Genomic DNA, 15,341 nt, shown 5'->3' with positions numbered 1-15,341 from the left:
CATTCCGCGACGAGTCCGATACTTTATTCAATATCATCTAGAGTCGCGGCCCTGTCGTAGAAGGTGTGTATAAATATAGAAGGGGCCAACGGCCAAGATGTATGCTTCGACAGCAGTACAAATACAAAGTGGAACGGACGAAATCAAAACAGGATGTGATGCAAAGGGTCGTCGTGATGATCCGAGTAGGAAGTTGCTTGGCCGAGTGGCATTTTGATTGGCTAAAAATGGAATTGAAGTTTCGGATGAGCGAATGAAAGTGCTCCGAATCGGAGAGATTCGACTTTTTTCAAGAAATGGGCGAATGTGCCGGCACTTGGCAATTGCCGTCCCTGCTCCCACGTTTCCTCCGCTTCCGCCATTTCTCGCTCTGTAGCGGTGAACATGGCGTGCTAGACGACCCAGAACGAACGACATGGACACACTTGCATTGCTACAACTTTTGAGCATTCGAGTGGTCAACAACTATCATGGGAGCTATCAACAGCGTGCGTCGATTGACCATCCAGTGCCTTGGCTTGCTCGAGGCACTTGAGCCCACCGACGTCGAGATTGAAAACAAATCCAGCGCCACCTTCATCATGGAGTCGCTCATTCGAGATAAATGGCCTCATCTTACTCTGCGCCCCTTTGGGTCCTCTGAAAAGTACGTCATATTGGTGTGCGTACCATCTGACTTGTGAACGATCTTGTACAGCGGATTCGGTTGTGGTTCGAGCGACCTGGACCTCGGCATCTTCTTCGACCCACCTTCTCACGTCAACTCATTGTTGTGGAACGATCGTCTCCAAGTCCTGGCGTCAGTCGCGTCCATCCTGACCCTACATGATGGCATTGAGCTGCACCAATTTATCTTCCATGCTCGGGTGCCGCTCGTGAAATTGTGGGATTCCCACCGCAAAGTATATCAACCCCCACGCAACTTCCTGCTTATGTTACGTCATAGCTCGCCATCGACATCAGTATGGGCAGTTGCCACGCAGTGTGCAACACACAACTCTTGAAGCGGTACGGCGAGTTAGACCCGCGCGTCCGACCGCTCGTATTTGCTGTCAAACACTGGGCCAAGCAACGCAGCCTCAACGACGCTTCGAACGGTACACTCAGCTCTTATGGTATGCCACTGATCCTCCTCGTTGCTTCTATTGAATATCGCATGTAGCCTGGATCATGCTGGTGTTGTTCTTTCTGCAAGCCCGTGGCATTTTGCCATGTTTAAGCCCTTTGGATGAGGTGTCCGACACTGCGTCGACAGTCGCCAGCTCCGACGACATGTCGACATTGTCGTCGCCCACCAACAGCACCAGCAGCAACCACGCGTCGACGGCCTTGAGCTCGAGCACCCAACCCATCACCCCGAGCAGCGAGCAACAACCTCGAGCTCATCTGGGTGTGCTGTCAGCAGAGAAGGACTCTGTTGGTTCGCTGCTTGTGGCGTTTTTCCAGTTCTACGCGTATGAATTTGACTACCGCCACAACGTTGTGAGCCTGCGTTGTGGCCATGCTTTGCCCAAGTTGGCCAAGTGGGGTCTCGGCCTCGGCACGTGGCGCTTCTCCATCGAAGATCCATTTGATTTGCACCATGATGTCGGCCGCGTGATCTTTCATCCGAAAGGCCAAGAACGGATCCTGAACGAACTGCGCCGCGCCGCGGAGATGTCGCAAGTCCCCACTTGTCAACTCGACGAGTTGTGCGCTGCACAAGTCGAATGCACGTGTTTTATTTGTGACAAACCGGGCCATGCCCCGCGCGATTGCGCCGACTCGACGCCGACAAGCACACCTGTAGCCCTGGCGCCGTTGACGGATCGGCCTTCGCCCATCCGAAGCCGCTCTACAGGGGGACCTCCCCCGCCTCCACCAGTCCTGCAAGCTTTGCCACCGCATGCCAAGCTACTCAAGCGCCCGCGTCGCCGATCCAAGTCGAAAGGCGCGACAAGCATGGCCAAGAAGAAGCTCCTCGTTGCGTGGCGGACGGTCGCGTAGTGCACACTCCTAAACATAGTTGCGTAGGGTATTTATTCAGTAGCACGAAAACACTGGTTTGCGTCGGCGCTGGGACTCTGCAAGCCGACACGCTGTGGAATACATGGAGGGATCGGATGGCATTGCTTCCAAGCCCAGGATCGTGCAGCCACTCGGGTCACAAGTCTTCCATACGAGGCAATGCGTCGTCAAATGGGGGAGGTGGGCTGCCTCTGCCGTCGTCCTCGAGTGCGATGAAGGCATCAGAAAAGGACGGCAGGCACTCGTCGCCCTCGTCGTCGACTTTGTCCAAGCCAGTCGCATCGTTGCTCCGTTCGCCGACACTGCCACCACGGGCACATGGCTCGGTCTCATCCATGACGCAGCCAACGCGTCGCTTTCCCACGACAGAGTCGTCGGCATGCGTTGGTGCGTCGGGTGCCGACGAGCTGAACTGAGTCGTCGGCGCGATTTCAACTGCCGACGCTACTTGCATCGGCTGGGAGTCCGTGATGGCGTCTCCTTGAACGCAACTCGTGCTTGAACGAGTTTCGACGTCGATGGGCATCTCGTAGAGATCTTTGTCGTCGTCGACTTTTTCTCGTCTGTTCGTGTCGATGGCGCGCTGTGGTCGAAGCGCACGAATATGCGTGGCCAAACGCAACCGATGCACAGGTTGGGTGATGGAGTAGGCGTCTCGAAGCCGCATGTCGAGATGGGTGTCGGTCGCCCACTCGGCGAGCATCGCTCCATCGACTGCGGCGAGTTTCGGCGCCACCGTTTTCACTTGGACAGTGTAGATGAGCCACTTTTTCACGTGCATGCGAGTCCACGTAGCTACATTCGTGGGTAATTGGATGGTTGGCACCGTGGCGTGGGCTTTCTTGGGTAGGTTGCGCTTTGGTTTGGGCTGGTCGGAAACGGCGGCGCGGAAAGGTGGCAGGGATCGCGGCGACGCGATGTCCACGTCATCGAAAGCGGTGCGCGCAGAATCTGCCATGGATGTACCGGGGAGTTGTAGCTCGGGGGGACGTAGTGGAGGCGGTCGTTGGATGGCATGACGCTCTTTGCACGACAGGTTTTGTATTCCTTGGTTGCCTGTGCAACGTCGCCACGTTACGTCCCATTCAATGACCGCAACAGAGTCCCACCGCCGCTGTCTGCCTCAAAGAGCACGAGCAACTCGCCATTCGAAAAGCACATTTGGACCGTGTCCGTCGTGTGGTTGTACTGCAGCGGGACCGCGCCAAAGTGCCTGCAGATTGAGATTTTCGTCGGATCGACCGTCTGGAACGACATGCTTGCATCAGTGGTGGTCGTTGGATTCGATGATGGCCACTACGAACCAGCTTCGACTTGCCCTTGGCATCCGTCGCCTGGCTAGCGTGGCTCGCCCCAACCAAGTGGTTGTGTTGGAGCCAGAAGAGGCGTTTGTGAATCCGAGCAACGACGTCCGCCGCCAATTCCATCGGGTCCGTGGCCATGTAGAAGAAGCCGTAAGGCGACAGGATCTACGTGACGTTGACGCGAGGCGGCGGCGCGAGAAATTGCAGACGTACATGGACGCCAGTGTGCTGCTTTGGTCGACAGCACGCCATGAATTCGTCCAGGTTGAGGCTGCCGTCGCCGTCGCGGTCAAAGCGTCGGAGAAAGTCTTGCAAGATCGCAGGCGGGAACGACACGTGGTGCATCGATTCAAGGTACGTCGTGCACTCGGCGAGACTGAGGCTGCCCGAGCCATCCGTGTCGATCGCGCGAAAACCCCGCTCAAAGTCCGCGTCCTGAACCAGCGACCGAAACGCGCCTTCCACCGACAACGTGTCAAACTGCACATTTCGCACGAACCGATCGAGGCACGTGACAAAGTGGGGGCGGGGGCTCATCTACACACGAACGTCGAGGTTGTGGTCGAGTCGGACCAACGCGCGCACACCTCGGCGAGCGGAGCAGCCAGCACTCGACAAAACACGCACACGGCGACCCATTGGGGACACGTCAGGGCCAGTTTCTCGACCAAGATCGTTCGCCAATTCGCAACAGACACGCAGTTGTCGTCCATGGCGACGGTGTCGACGAGCTGGTTGACGGTCTTGAAGACGTCGCACTTGCCTCGCGCTTTGGTCGATTTCGCGACGACCACTTTCCGAAGCTGGAACTCGAGCAACTCGACGTGAAAGAGCTTGGCGGACATCGTGTCGACGAGCACGGAAACATTCAGGGCGGGAGCCGAGATGGGTTCTGGTGGTATCGGGGGAAACGCAATAAGTAGCGCTGCCACTTCGATGGGCTTCAGGACCACGTTAGCATGCTGCAATGTGCTGGCAAATGCGTCGAGAGAAACGCACGATGCAGATGGAGATGGTGGAAAGAGCTGCCGAAGCGGTACGGCGCGTTTGATCCAGTCAAATAGAATGTGCCGCACGACGCGGTGAGCAACGTCTGGGGCAAGCACTGGTTGAATTGAACGAGTGGGAGGCCCGTCTTCGCTTCCGTCACCAGGAGATGCGTCCTGCATGCGGAAAATGGACGGCGATCGCTTCAACGGCATGTCAGCGTCCATGCCATCAGCTGCCGAACCCGCCGGAAGCAGTGGCCAGGCGCTGACCTCCCAGCTGTGTTCTTGAGCAGCTACGTCGTTCGTTTCTCGTTTTAGCTCCGACGTGTCGACGGTGGGCGAATGGCGGAGGGTGTCGATTGGTTTTACGTCGTCGGTAATGCGACGTTTCCGCTGGTCGTGGTGTCGTGGGGAGTCGCTGCGGTCTGCCGTCGATTCCGTGGGACGAGGTGGCACGCTGTCTGCCAACTTGGCTTCACTTGTCGCTACTTGTTCGAAGCACTCTGCATTTCCAGTCTTGGAACTGCTGCTACGGGTCGCGATCGTAGCGCTTGTGTTTTGTTTCTCCGTGGAAGGTATGACGCGCATGTCCAGTTGTGGTTTCGATGGAGAGCCCTCGGATGCCCTCGCGATTGGCGCGAGGAGCGGTGGCTCGGGTGTTGTCATGCGTGGCGGGGCTTCGACCGGCTCGGGTGGAGCGTCGTGGGTTGCGTGGGGGTTGGCCATGTTCGGCGGTGGGTCGACATCCTTGTCGTGTGCCGACCGAGGCTTGTGCCCCAGCCGGCTCTTGCTCTTCCGTGTCATCGAGTATAGATAAAACCGTCACCACACTTCAGTTGGGTGGCAGTCGGTTTCGCCATGGCCGAGGCAGCGCCGCCGCGCTTCGTCACAAACCCTCCCAAACTGGCCCAGGATATCCACACGCCCCTCGGCACAGCATGCCGTGCGGTTGTAGCACATGTGCAGGAGCAATGCCCAGTACGTCGCCGTTTGACGCACGCCAAACGCCATGTGAATTCGATCCCCGCTGCCTAGGGCCTCGTGGCAACCATCCAAACGTTCCTGGACACAACGTTATCCGAGGCCATTCAAGAGCGTGAAACCAAGTACGATGTCTCTGTGGCTAGCGCCATCTCGTGGCGTGACTGAGCCGTAGGTACGTTAACACGATGAGCGACGTGTTCAAGCAAGAACTCAAGACCCGCAACGACACCGCTCAGCGGCTCATGCAAAAGTGCGCGGCGCTCGAGACGCGAATGGCGGAGGCCGACGCCGTCACCACGATGCTGCACTCCAAGTTGGACCGTCGGACGTACGAAATGGACAACCTCCGGAAAATGCACTACAAGGAGCTCCTTCTGCTGCGGGAAATGGTCGCAAAGCACCGCACCGATGCGCGCACACTCAAGGCTCTCGATGGTGCGGTCGTGTTTCCATTGCCAAGTGGATGCGGTCTCCACAAATCCAACGCCTGCGGTGTTTAGATGCGCTCGGGCGCTCCAACAACGATGCGGACGACGGGGACGAAGCCAATTTTGGCGGCCGCGGGGGACGCAGCTCGGTGAGTAGTGCCGACTCACGTGGCATGCGCGACATGCTCGCGTCAAACGCACTCGTAGTCGATTGTGACGCCCTCAACGGATGGACGGCTCGAAGCAATGAAACTCGACTTGGAAAAACGAAAAAAGTTCTCGGATGGCCTGCGCGACGAGCGCGACAAGTGGCAGCAGAAAGCGATCGAAGCGATGTAAGAACACGTGATGGACGACCCATGGAGAGCGGCTACCGACGAGATGGCGCCTGTATTGCACGTAGGGAGCAAGTGGAAGCGTTGAAGGATTTGATCCGCAAGCGGGAGAATAGTCCGAATGCGGGAGGGGGCAGTGGGTCTGGCATGTCGGACGCGTACTTGACAGCGTGGTGGTACGGTGGCGCCGAGAGCGGACTCCGCGAACGGCAAGCAATCGAATCGGCCGTCTCCGCTCGCCACATCACGTACGACGAGGTCGCAGGTTCGGTTGCATGGCCTTTGAAGCCACATGCGAAACACACGAACCCGGTGACTTGGCTAGGATCCGTTGTGGAAGTTTTGGCGAGCCCCGACTTGTGGGCGAGCCTCGGAACCCTTGCCCAGCAAGCGCCTCTTACTCCAGCTGTCCGGGGGCTGATGGCCCACTTGTCCCAGCTCGGCGAGTTTACACTGCGCAAGAGTCCGTCCACAGCGTTTAGTGCTCGAAGCGACGACACCCACCGGCAGGATGACGACAAACCTGACGTGGCCGGCAGTGTCCATGCCAAGCCCAACGCCATCGCGTGTGTTAAGTGCCACGGCACGGGGTACGTTGAGCCGAACGCGGCTCAAAAGGACGAAGAAAACGAACGGATCAAAGCATTGCAAAAGAGTGTCGAGGTGGGGTACCTCTCTGCACCATCCACTTCGACGACTTGGCATGTCCATGTAGGGTCTTCGCAAAGACCTCCGGGCGGAGCAGACTCGTGTGATCGAGCTCGAGACGACACGTGACGAGCTTGAAAACGCAAAGCGAGCCCTCGTTGCCAAGCGTACGTCGCATGCGTGTGCATGCATGGCCGTGAAACACTTCTCATGCCATGAATCGTCGCAGTCGGTGAATTCCAAACGTCGTTGAACGCTGTTCAAGCTCAAGCGGCAGCAGGTACCTGCCCCTACCTTTACGCAACTTCGCATCCCTTGTTTAGATGCCCAAGCGCGTGCAGACGAAGCCCTGGCACGCTCGAGCCAGATGCACCACGCTGCGTGCCAAACGGATGCCATAAAGGTGACCAAGCCCCCACCAGCATCCAGTACGACATCGTCGTCGCCCTCGCGTCATCCCGTATCGCCAACTCCATCGTCCACAAGCCCCACCGACGCTGAATTGGGCATGCTTAACCGCAGCGGCCTCGAAGACCTTGTCGCGGAAAAGTGCGCCATCATCGGCGAGCTCCAACTCACGCGACAAACCCAGTCAGATCAACTCGACGACCTGAAGCGGCAGGTCCAGGCGGCGGCAGAGAACATGGTCGCATTCAACCGGGCATCGGAGAGCGCACAGCAGTTGCTTCGACAGGAAATCACGGTGCGTGGCAAAAACATCCCGACGAGCCAGCGTGACGCGGTTGGTTGTTCGACGTAGGTCCTCCGCGACACGATCACGAACATCCAGGACACGTCGTCGGCGTCGATTCGGGAGAGACAAGCGTCCCTGTCAGCGTACTTGACCAAGATGAAGACGGACCACATGAAGGCCGTGTTGCTGAAAGCGCCGCCAGACAATAATGCCGGCGACGCCGCGATGAAATCAGCCACCGAGCGGGAGGTCGTTGCGATTGCCAACCAGCAATTGGAACACGACATCACGAAGCTCATCCCGTGGAGTGACAGCGACGTCCAAACCGAGTCGCTGGCGCAAGCAACCGCCCAAGCGGCGAGTCGCGCCGAGGCGGAACTGGACAACTTGCCCATCGGGTTCATTCACGAAGACGAAGCCGCCGACGTCGACGCCGCCCAGCGCTTATCTTTGACCACGGATTCGCGGCCACACGAGCTAGTGGACACGATTCAAGCGATGGCGGCAGAGCTAGAGGTGCCGTTCGATCTCTCTGCGCGTCCAACGCACTGATCAACGCTCGGGACGGCGGTGGGTGTAGGCCGCCAAGGCATCGGCGCGCAAGTTGCAAACCGTCCAGCTGCAACGAATCGTGACGCTGAGCACGCACTTGTCCAAAGTAGCGAGCGAGCTGCTCCTCCTACGCAAAAAGTTGGTCGCCCATGCCTCGTTCGTCCAAATCACGCGTCCAACATAGATCGGGCGCGGAAGTTGCATTTTGGAAGACCGAATGTGAAAAACTCGACCGCGAGCTGCTGTGCCTCGTCACCGAGTTCAACTTGTACAAGAGCAACCACATGATTGACGGGTACGGTGACGCGCGTTGTCGTCGAGGAGTTCACGCCAAGGGTCATGGCAGGGAGCGTCAAGTCATGCAGTCGCTCCTCACGGCTGACCACGAAACACTGTGGGGTCAAGATGGACCGGAAGCTCGAGGTAAGCGCACGCCATGTCTGGCTCGAATGCCGCTCACAGGACGTGTACTTGGCACAGCGTTTCTCGCCACCATGCGCGAGGCGTGTGCGACGTCCCCAGTGAACCCCATGGTGGCAAAATTCTTGGTGCTTGGAGAAGCAATCCACTCGTTGGCCGAGGGCTGTGGTACGCAAGTGTGGCGCACACACGAGTGGGTGTCATGCCTTCAACATGCTTAGCCCGACCATTCCACGCGCTGAAAGCCATCTACGACGGATGGCGAGATGGCGGCGGCGGGTCGTCGACTCCTCGAAAAGCACCTTCCAAGAAGCGTACCAAATCCAAAGTGGTCGGACACGGCAGCTCGTCGACCAGTCTAGCCGACATGGCGTCGTCGCCGAGTCCATCCAAGAGTGCGTACTTTTGTCTTGGCATGCGACTGCCCCAATCGATCGTGACACGAGAGGATCGTAGGCCCTTCCAAGCGAGCGTCGGCACTAGCTTCCCTGCCCGGGGCGCCGCCTCCTTCCCCCAAGCAAAGCAGCAGTCCTACCAAGAGGCGGCGGTCGTCGGCATCGTCCAAACCGCGACTCCTGTCGGCACGGATCCCGACGGGAGACGCTGCCCTTGCATTGGATTCCACGTCACCAACGTCGCCAGAGCTAGACCATGGAGCATTGTCCACAGCAGATGACCGCGACAAGAGTTTGCCGAGAGCGTTTGAGCTCACGGCGGTCGACGAAGTGACGGAAGTGGAAGCATCCAACCAGTCCCCGCATGACATTGCCATGGTCCCCGACGACATTCACGTGCCCACCGCCCCCTTGGACAATACGCTTCTGTTGATCGAAGGGGACTCGCCGCTGTCGACAGCCACGGCATTGCAAAGTAAAACGTACACAACCTCACACCGTGCGCCTGACGTGTGCAACATGGCAGACCACGCGAGGCTGCAAGTGACGACGCAAGACACGCCGCCGGCGTCCGCCATGGCCCAAGCGACTATTCCCTTGGAATCCCAAGACGAGAACAACAACCCACCCGTCCACGATGACGGCCGGTTCCTCGACTCGCTCCACGCGCCCAACCCCGCCGAGCAAAACCCCAAGGAGCTGCAGTACCTCAAATCCCTCGCTGGAAATCGCACCGATACACTGCGAAGCCTTGCGATGACTCAGTGGGAGGTCCTCGTGCTCCAGCTGCAGCTCCTGGCCCTCCACGCCCGCACCGTCGAGGTTCGTACACACGCCCATGACGGTCGAGTCACGTGGGAACGCAGATGAAAGAGCGCCGCGTCCGGTTCAACCGACCCCATGTTGCCATGTCGTCCATGGCCGAGTTGCTGCACCAAGGCATCCACCGACGCGAGATTGCGCTGGCGGACTGCCACCAACGCCACGAACGACTTCGCGAACGCCTCAAGCACGTGAATCTTTGTGTACGTCGTCTCGATAGGACTGCATGACTCGACCGACACGGCCTTGTCCATGCGACGGCGGCACCATTCGTGCCATCAGCATCCCCATTCTCCGCCTTGTCACGTGTAGATCATTCACGCGATATCGACAATGTTTCAACCCAGCGATCGGACCGACACCCGCACTGGACGCCACGGGATGAGCGGACGTCAGCGGTACAAACTGCTCTGGCTACGTTACTAGTTGCCCCTTGATGGCGTTGTGGCTGGGCATTATGACGGCTCTCGATCCATATCCACGTCGTTCGTTGATATGGCGTAGACTGGACTTGGTGGACATGAGCCTCATCGACATGAACAACTTGCCATTGTCCCAGCAAATTCCAACGACGCATTTTCCGCTTGATGGAGCGGTCGACGCGGCTGTGCCACCTCACCCAGCTCGTACGTCTGGCCATCGTGCATCCATCATGCATACATTTCCATCCTGACACGATCCTGTTGGTCGCAGACAAAGACCCGTCATCATCGTCAATGTCGTTCTTGACGTCGCCGTTTAAGGCGGACAAGCGATTTCCGGTGCGTGCGCGCCATTTCCGCGCCAGCCGGTCGGACCTGGAAGCTCTGTGCACGTGTAGAACCGAACGACGAAGTTCCAATATGACAAGGACAAGCATGCGTACTCGTTCATGCACGTGACCAAGCTCGTGTATCCCAAGAGCGCAGGGCCCACCAAGACGCCATTCGAGCTCAAGCCGTCCGTACAAGTCGCCGGCATCCGCGTGCCACCTCCGGACGACGTGCGAACCATGCTGCTGCACCCGAAAGACGACTTTGACCAGGTGCGTCCAGCCCGATCGTTGTCGTTTGTAAGGTTCTACATGAAGCGCGCCGTGTCGTAGCCAACACCCCGAACTCGACTACCGGACGACCAACCCCATCTTGTTTCGTTCCGGTCGCCCCTGAATCCGTACCGTCCAAAGTCGACGCCTTCATACCTGACCCGCGGGTCCATTCGGCAATCGCCACGGCAACGAACCATGCTTGGCAGCGACAGCGACGACCTCGCCTCTCCTCTCGTAAAGCGATAACTCTTCAGCTTTACATGTCGTCGGTTGCCATCGTGTCGCTCCATTTGCCATGGAAGCATGAGAAAATGGCAAACCTTTGACTTTTGATGTTCGGAAAACCTGTCATAATTGATTTTCCCGCCTGGTTCATTGATAGCTTCGTGGCGTCGCGGCATGTTCAGCTACCTGTCGGAGAAGCTGAATGTGAAGGCGCTGGGCGAGATGATCGCGCCAACACTGACCCCGGAGCAGCAGCTCCATCAGGCCATCGAGGACAACCTGATTGACAAGGTTCGCCACCTCTTGGATGATGTCAAGGTGAGTCCGAACGCGCGGACGCCCGAAGGATCGTTCCCTGTGCACACGGCCGCGTACAACGGCCGCGTGGACATCCTTCTTGCCCTCATCGAACGCGGCGCGGACATTTCGGCGCTTGGACCTCGCGACAACACACCTTTGCATCTCGCGTGTGCGCAGGGCCACCTCGAAATGGCCAAACTGCTTGTCGCCAAAGGCGCGAATGTCGCGCAGCGCAACAAGAGTCACAAGACATCGTATGACGTTGCCACGGGCGACACGTTGCGTCAATGGCTTCTCCCGCTGCAGTTTCAGCACGAGGATCCGACCGACCGCGCCGCGGCGATCCAGCAGGCACAGAACATGGGGCTGTCGGGCTTTGAAACGGGAAACGTGGTGGCAGCACCCCCGCCGCCGCCTCCCACTTCTGGTACGACAATGCGGACTCTGCATTTGGCATCTCGTGTTGGTACGTTAGGTGCATACTACGGTGCCCCGCCTTCCGGAGCTGCTCCACCCGCTCCGTACGACCCTCATGCAGCGTTGTACGCTCCACCGACCCACAGTGCCATCCCTCGTCACAACCCATCGGCCCAACAAACCCGTCGCGATCCGTCAGTGTTTCGACCAATTCAAGCTGACGGGTTTGGCTCGAGTGTTGGCAACCCCGAGCTCACGGCGAAATTTGGCAACACGGTCTCCGTCACCCAAACAAGCGCTCCGCCTCCGCCACCGGGAGGTGCTGGCCCCAGCGCCTACGCTCCATTCGCGGCTTCGGAGCCCACGTCGACCCCTGTTCCTATGCGCCAAATCCAACCGCCTCCCCAGTTTAAGATTTTCAATCCTCGAGCTGCATCGGGCGGCGGGCGCCCGCACTCTGCCGGGGTGTCCCAGCCTCCGCCCGCAGTTGCATCGTCGGGGCCGTTTTCCGGCCCATCAGCGTACTCCGCGGCCCCTGGCTTCCACCACGGCCCTCCATCCCCCACAGAATCCCCTACGCACCACGGCGACGCCATCGACTTCTCCGCGACCACCAGTGCGTTGCAGTAAATTTTCTAAGACTTTGTGGTCGGTCCCGTAGCTTCATCTTAATGCAAAAGAGGGACATCCCTTTCAGTGTCGTCCCTGCTTTGGAGCTCTCGTCACGGCGTCGAGTGCGATCTCGGCACGCACGTCACTAGCGCCAACAACCTCGACAAGCGCCATGGCAACGTCTGCAGACAGTCAACCAGTGGGGGCGACTGGCCATGGTCGACGTCATCGCCACGGCTGCACCACCTGTACGTTCGGCGCTCGTGTCTCAGCGCAGTTTCCATCTCCAGCTGATCCACACGCCACCACCAACTCGATCTCGTTGGCAACCGCGGGAGCAAAGTTGTCGGCATGTCCTAGCGCGAGGTCAACGCATCCACTTGGGTCCAACAATGTCCACATTGGCATCGAGCTATCTTCCATTTCGGCGACCAGGTCGTGGCGCCATGGGGGTGTGTGTTGGCATGGCCCCGTGGTAAAACAGCGCGTGCAGATCGAGCGATTCCTTGAGTGTGTTTTCGTTGCGAGGGTCGTCAAACGCGCCGCGCCACGGCCGGCACAGACGGACTCGGCCTTGCTTGGTGCCGTAGAGGAACCCGCCGCCCGCAAGTGGATGAAACAGCGCAATGTTGACGTCGTCCGCGTCCGACTCGACGTGGCTCACCAGACTCATGTCCTCCCATCGGTACATGCGCGTCACTCGATGCAATGGAAACTGGTTGATGCTACCACCAAACACACGTCGTCGTCAACATCGAGCGTCCCGTCGCAACAACGTACCGCTGGATGCGGTCCCGCACGCCGTACCCCAGCAGCACGTACGCGCCACTGGGACTGAATTTGACCGACGTGACGCCGCCGGCCGCGGTTTCCGCCAGCAACGCGGTCTGCACCACGGTCCCCAACGTCTTGTCCGGCGCAAGCGACAACAGCGCAAGCCACGTCGACTGATGCTCCACCGCCAGTCGACCTCTGCGCCACAAATGTGAGGAATTGCCAAACGCCATGTTCAAAGCAAACGGCTGTCCAGGAATCGCACATCGATAGGATGCAACATTGACGGATGGACGCTGGCACGCACCGCGTGAGTCGCTGGTCGTGGGACAATCGATTGAACGAGCTCGCGATGTTTGGGCGGAGATGCGCCATCCGACAAGCTTGTGGTGCCGACGGCGCAGGGATCACTGGATGCTGCGACGACGGCACAACAGGGGGATGGCCCATGGTGCTGGCGGCAAGGGACGGTCGCGTATGGATTGCATCGGGGTGGGTAGTAGTCGATGGCGGAGGTGGCGGCGCAGCTACTCGATACCATCGATTGTGTGTTCGTCCACGAGTTTGGCGAAGTCAAGGGTGTACCCAGTCGCTGCCGAATCCGCCGAGCCGCGGCATCGTTCGACGCAAGATCTGTCATGAAAGCACGACGTCGAGCCGTTGTTGTGGTTGGGCTACACGTGCTGATCAATACCGTTCGAATCGCGATCGCACAACGCATCCAGCAACGAGTTCATCCCATGCACAGACCACGGCACACCAACGCGACGCTCTTACTTGAGGGCAGGCCATTCCGGCACAAAATAGACTCGATGCGGCGCCAACGGGTCGGCGCTGTGGGCATTCTGGCCGTAAAATGGGCTACATGGCAGCGGCACCCGCCGTTCAGTCGCGCCTTCGGCACACATCACGAACACGTACGATGGATGGTCGACATGCGACGGTGGAGGCATGTCCTGCTCGGCCTGCCACAGGCTAAAGTCGGTGCACACTGCGAGGTACTGGCCACACTTGGACACGTCGAACCCGCCATCGTTGTACAACAACGCATGAGTCAACAGCACGTGTGGCTACATGCAAAACGGAAGTCCAACTCGCGACGAGGCGGGCGAGACAAGGCGTACCGAATGCATGGCTTTGGACGAAGACGGTTCCGGCGCTGTCGACCACGCCACATTGTACTCCCATAGCGTCAGTGTGACCGTGAGATCGGACGGCACCGTGCCGAGCGGGCGCTACATTGCAAACACGGTCAAAACGTCGTCAGCCACACGAGTGCCGCAACGCGCCGACGACTCAGCATGCAAGGGTGCGATGTGCCAACGGAACGATCGTCGTGCAATTGCATGTGCACGCGCGGGCAGAGATTTAGCCGTCGCACCGTGTATTTCTCGTTCGCTTCGCCCACGAGGATTTTGGTCGGGTCGGGCAAAAACGACACGGACCGGAGCGTTTGGTTGCTAAACATAACGATGCGGGGACTCGGGTGCTGCCAAGATAGAGAGAGGTGGCATGAGGCATGACGACAGGATGACGGGGGAATCGTACGTGCTGGTAGTCCCACGTGTAAACGCACGTGCCGCTGGCGATACCCAGGACATTCCCACACGGGTGAAAGGACACTGAGATGATGGCGTGGCGCAGCGTAGCTTCGTACAAGCACTTGCCAGTGACAACGTCCCAAAAACTAATCGAGCGCACGGGGTCGAGACAACAGACTCGCGTAGAAGGGCTGGATACCGAATTTGGTAACCAAGGCAGCCCGATGCGACGTAGCGAGGGTTTGTCGGGTGAAATTTGACGCTCCAGGGAGTACGGGGATGGCCCACCAGGGTCTGGAGAGAAGCAGATCACGTGGTGGATGCCGAAGCGACGACGACGTACTTGTAGAATGCGCCCGGTAGAATAGCACACAATCTTGACGGTGTGATCGCCATGAGTCGACGCGAATGTCTTCCTAATCGACCAAACATTGCAACGAACGATCGTTGGCAAGACAACGTTCCTGGTGCGTTGATGACGTACCCGTCAGGGGAGAACGCGATGGAGATCGCGGATCGAGTTGTCGGCGGCATGTCAAAGTACTCGCAGACGTGCTAGCCATCAGCATGACGTGATGAAGAAGGCAATGGTTGCGCGTCACCTTCGTGGCCGACTCGTTCTCGATCCACATCTCTTCGTCATGAAACGCGAATCGGCGTCCGTGGCCGAGTTCTCGCGACATCATGGTTCGGGCAATGTTGGTCGCACGACCTGCTCGGCGAAACGACGGCGGTACTCCTGGAGGGTTAATGCTTCTTTGGGCACGTTCCGCGATCCCTGCGGGGGTACTGCTTTCCATGTCAATGTCTTCCGCGGCGGCGGCAGCCGCCGCTACCGCACTTCGTTCATTTGGATCGGCCATGTAA

General features: G+C 58.8%; 5 protein-coding genes across 7 annotated transcripts; 3 read left to right on the top strand and 2 right to left on the bottom strand.

Moving 5' to 3' along the window:
* Positions 1-315: 315 nt before the first annotated feature.
* On the top strand, positions 316-3,077 carry H310_11281. 2 transcript variants are annotated; one of them, XM_008877884.1, is made up of 4 exons: positions 316-646; positions 698-902; positions 947-1,115; positions 1,163-3,077. In XM_008877884.1, exons 1-4 carry the CDS (start codon positions 471-473, stop codon positions 1,984-1,986), a joined length of 1,374 nt encoding a protein of 457 aa, XP_008876106.1. In that variant the 5' UTR covers positions 316-470; the 3' UTR covers positions 1,987-3,077. The 2 variants fall into 2 exon arrangements, with proteins under 2 accessions (XP_008876106.1, XP_008876107.1); XM_008877885.1 differs by having other exon boundaries at positions 316-902.
* On the bottom strand, positions 2,144-2,965 carry H310_11282 (hypothetical protein; the record flags this gene model as incomplete). The annotated part of the gene is made up of 1 exon (XM_008877886.1): positions 2,144-2,965. One exon carries the CDS (start codon positions 2,963-2,965, stop codon positions 2,144-2,146), a length of 822 nt encoding a protein of 273 aa, XP_008876108.1.
* Positions 3,078-5,140: 2,063 nt separating the features above from the next.
* H310_11280 lies at positions 5,141-10,885 on the top strand. Of its 2 annotated transcripts, XM_008877882.1 has the most exons (24): positions 5,141-5,278; positions 5,336-5,406; positions 5,457-5,719; positions 5,785-5,861; positions 5,920-6,047; positions 6,116-6,312; positions 6,373-6,710; positions 6,763-6,862; positions 6,925-6,975; positions 7,019-7,398; positions 7,456-7,905; positions 7,970-8,079; positions 8,126-8,236; positions 8,288-8,364; positions 8,422-8,529; positions 8,583-8,756; positions 8,818-9,231; positions 9,283-9,578; positions 9,623-9,781; positions 9,891-9,976; positions 10,083-10,204; positions 10,272-10,339; positions 10,399-10,602; positions 10,663-10,885. In XM_008877882.1, exons 1-24 carry the CDS (start codon positions 5,159-5,161, stop codon positions 10,849-10,851), a joined length of 4,293 nt encoding a protein of 1,430 aa, XP_008876104.1. In that variant the 5' UTR covers positions 5,141-5,158; the 3' UTR covers positions 10,852-10,885. The 2 variants fall into 2 exon arrangements, with proteins under 2 accessions (XP_008876104.1, XP_008876105.1); XM_008877883.1 differs by lacking the exons at positions 10,083-10,204; positions 10,272-10,339; positions 10,399-10,602; positions 10,663-10,885 and having other exon boundaries at positions 9,891-10,034.
* An 86-nt stretch (positions 10,886-10,971) lies between these two features.
* Positions 10,972-12,318, top strand: H310_11279 (hypothetical protein). The gene is made up of 2 exons (XM_008877881.1): positions 10,972-11,557; positions 11,606-12,318. The coding sequence occupies exons 1-2, from the start codon at positions 11,005-11,007 to the stop codon at positions 12,175-12,177; spliced, it is 1,125 nt and encodes a 374-aa protein (XP_008876103.1). The 5' UTR covers positions 10,972-11,004; the 3' UTR covers positions 12,178-12,318.
* A 199-nt stretch (positions 12,319-12,517) lies between these two features.
* H310_11278 (hypothetical protein) lies at positions 12,518-15,337 on the bottom strand (the record flags this gene model as incomplete). The annotated part of the gene is made up of 13 exons (XM_008877880.1): positions 12,518-12,884; positions 12,940-13,131; positions 13,241-13,460; positions 13,519-13,607; positions 13,711-13,794; positions 13,855-14,003; positions 14,058-14,168; positions 14,315-14,422; positions 14,482-14,620; positions 14,674-14,768; positions 14,818-14,890; positions 14,959-15,029; positions 15,077-15,337. The coding sequence occupies 13 exons, from the start codon at positions 15,335-15,337 to the stop codon at positions 12,572-12,574; spliced, it is 1,905 nt and encodes a 634-aa protein (XP_008876102.1). The 3' UTR covers positions 12,518-12,571.
* Positions 15,338-15,341: the final 4 nt, after the last annotated feature.

The sequence above is a fragment of the Aphanomyces invadans genome (genome assembly GCF_000520115.1).
Source record: "Aphanomyces invadans strain NJM9701 unplaced genomic scaffold supercont1.30, whole genome shotgun sequence".
Taxonomy (NCBI): Eukaryota; Oomycota; class Saprolegniomycetes; order Saprolegniales; family Verrucalvaceae; genus Aphanomyces; species Aphanomyces invadans.
The sequence above is the reverse complement of the archived record's forward strand: the minus strand, read 5'-3'. Positions and strand labels throughout refer to the sequence as shown.

Excerpts from the sequence above, each read along its gene's own strand:
- H310_11280 (XM_008877882.1), top strand. The coding sequence starts at position 5,159 with ATGGCCGAGGCAGCGCCGCCGCGCTTCGTCACAAACCCTCCCAAACTG. Across the intron at positions 9,232-9,282 it reads GACAGCCACGGCATTGCAAA|ACCACGCGAGGCTGCAAGTG; the intron begins GTAAAACGTACA and ends GCAACATGGCAG. Across the intron at positions 10,603-10,662 it reads CGAAAGACGACTTTGACCAG|CCAACACCCCGAACTCGACT; the intron begins GTGCGTCCAGCC and ends GCCGTGTCGTAG.
- H310_11279 (XM_008877881.1), top strand. The coding sequence starts at position 11,005 with ATGTTCAGCTACCTGTCGGAGAAGCTGAATGTGAAGGCGCTGGGCGAG. Across the intron at positions 11,558-11,605 it reads GCCGCCGCCTCCCACTTCTG|GTGCATACTACGGTGCCCCG; the intron begins GTACGACAATGC and ends TTGGTACGTTAG.
- H310_11281 (XM_008877884.1), top strand. The coding sequence starts at position 471 with ATGGGAGCTATCAACAGCGTGCGTCGATTGACCATCCAGTGCCTTGGC. Across the intron at positions 903-946 it reads TGTGGGATTCCCACCGCAAA|CTCGCCATCGACATCAGTAT; the intron begins GTATATCAACCC and ends GTTACGTCATAG. Across the intron at positions 1,116-1,162 it reads CGGTACACTCAGCTCTTATG|CCTGGATCATGCTGGTGTTG; the intron begins GTATGCCACTGA and ends TATCGCATGTAG.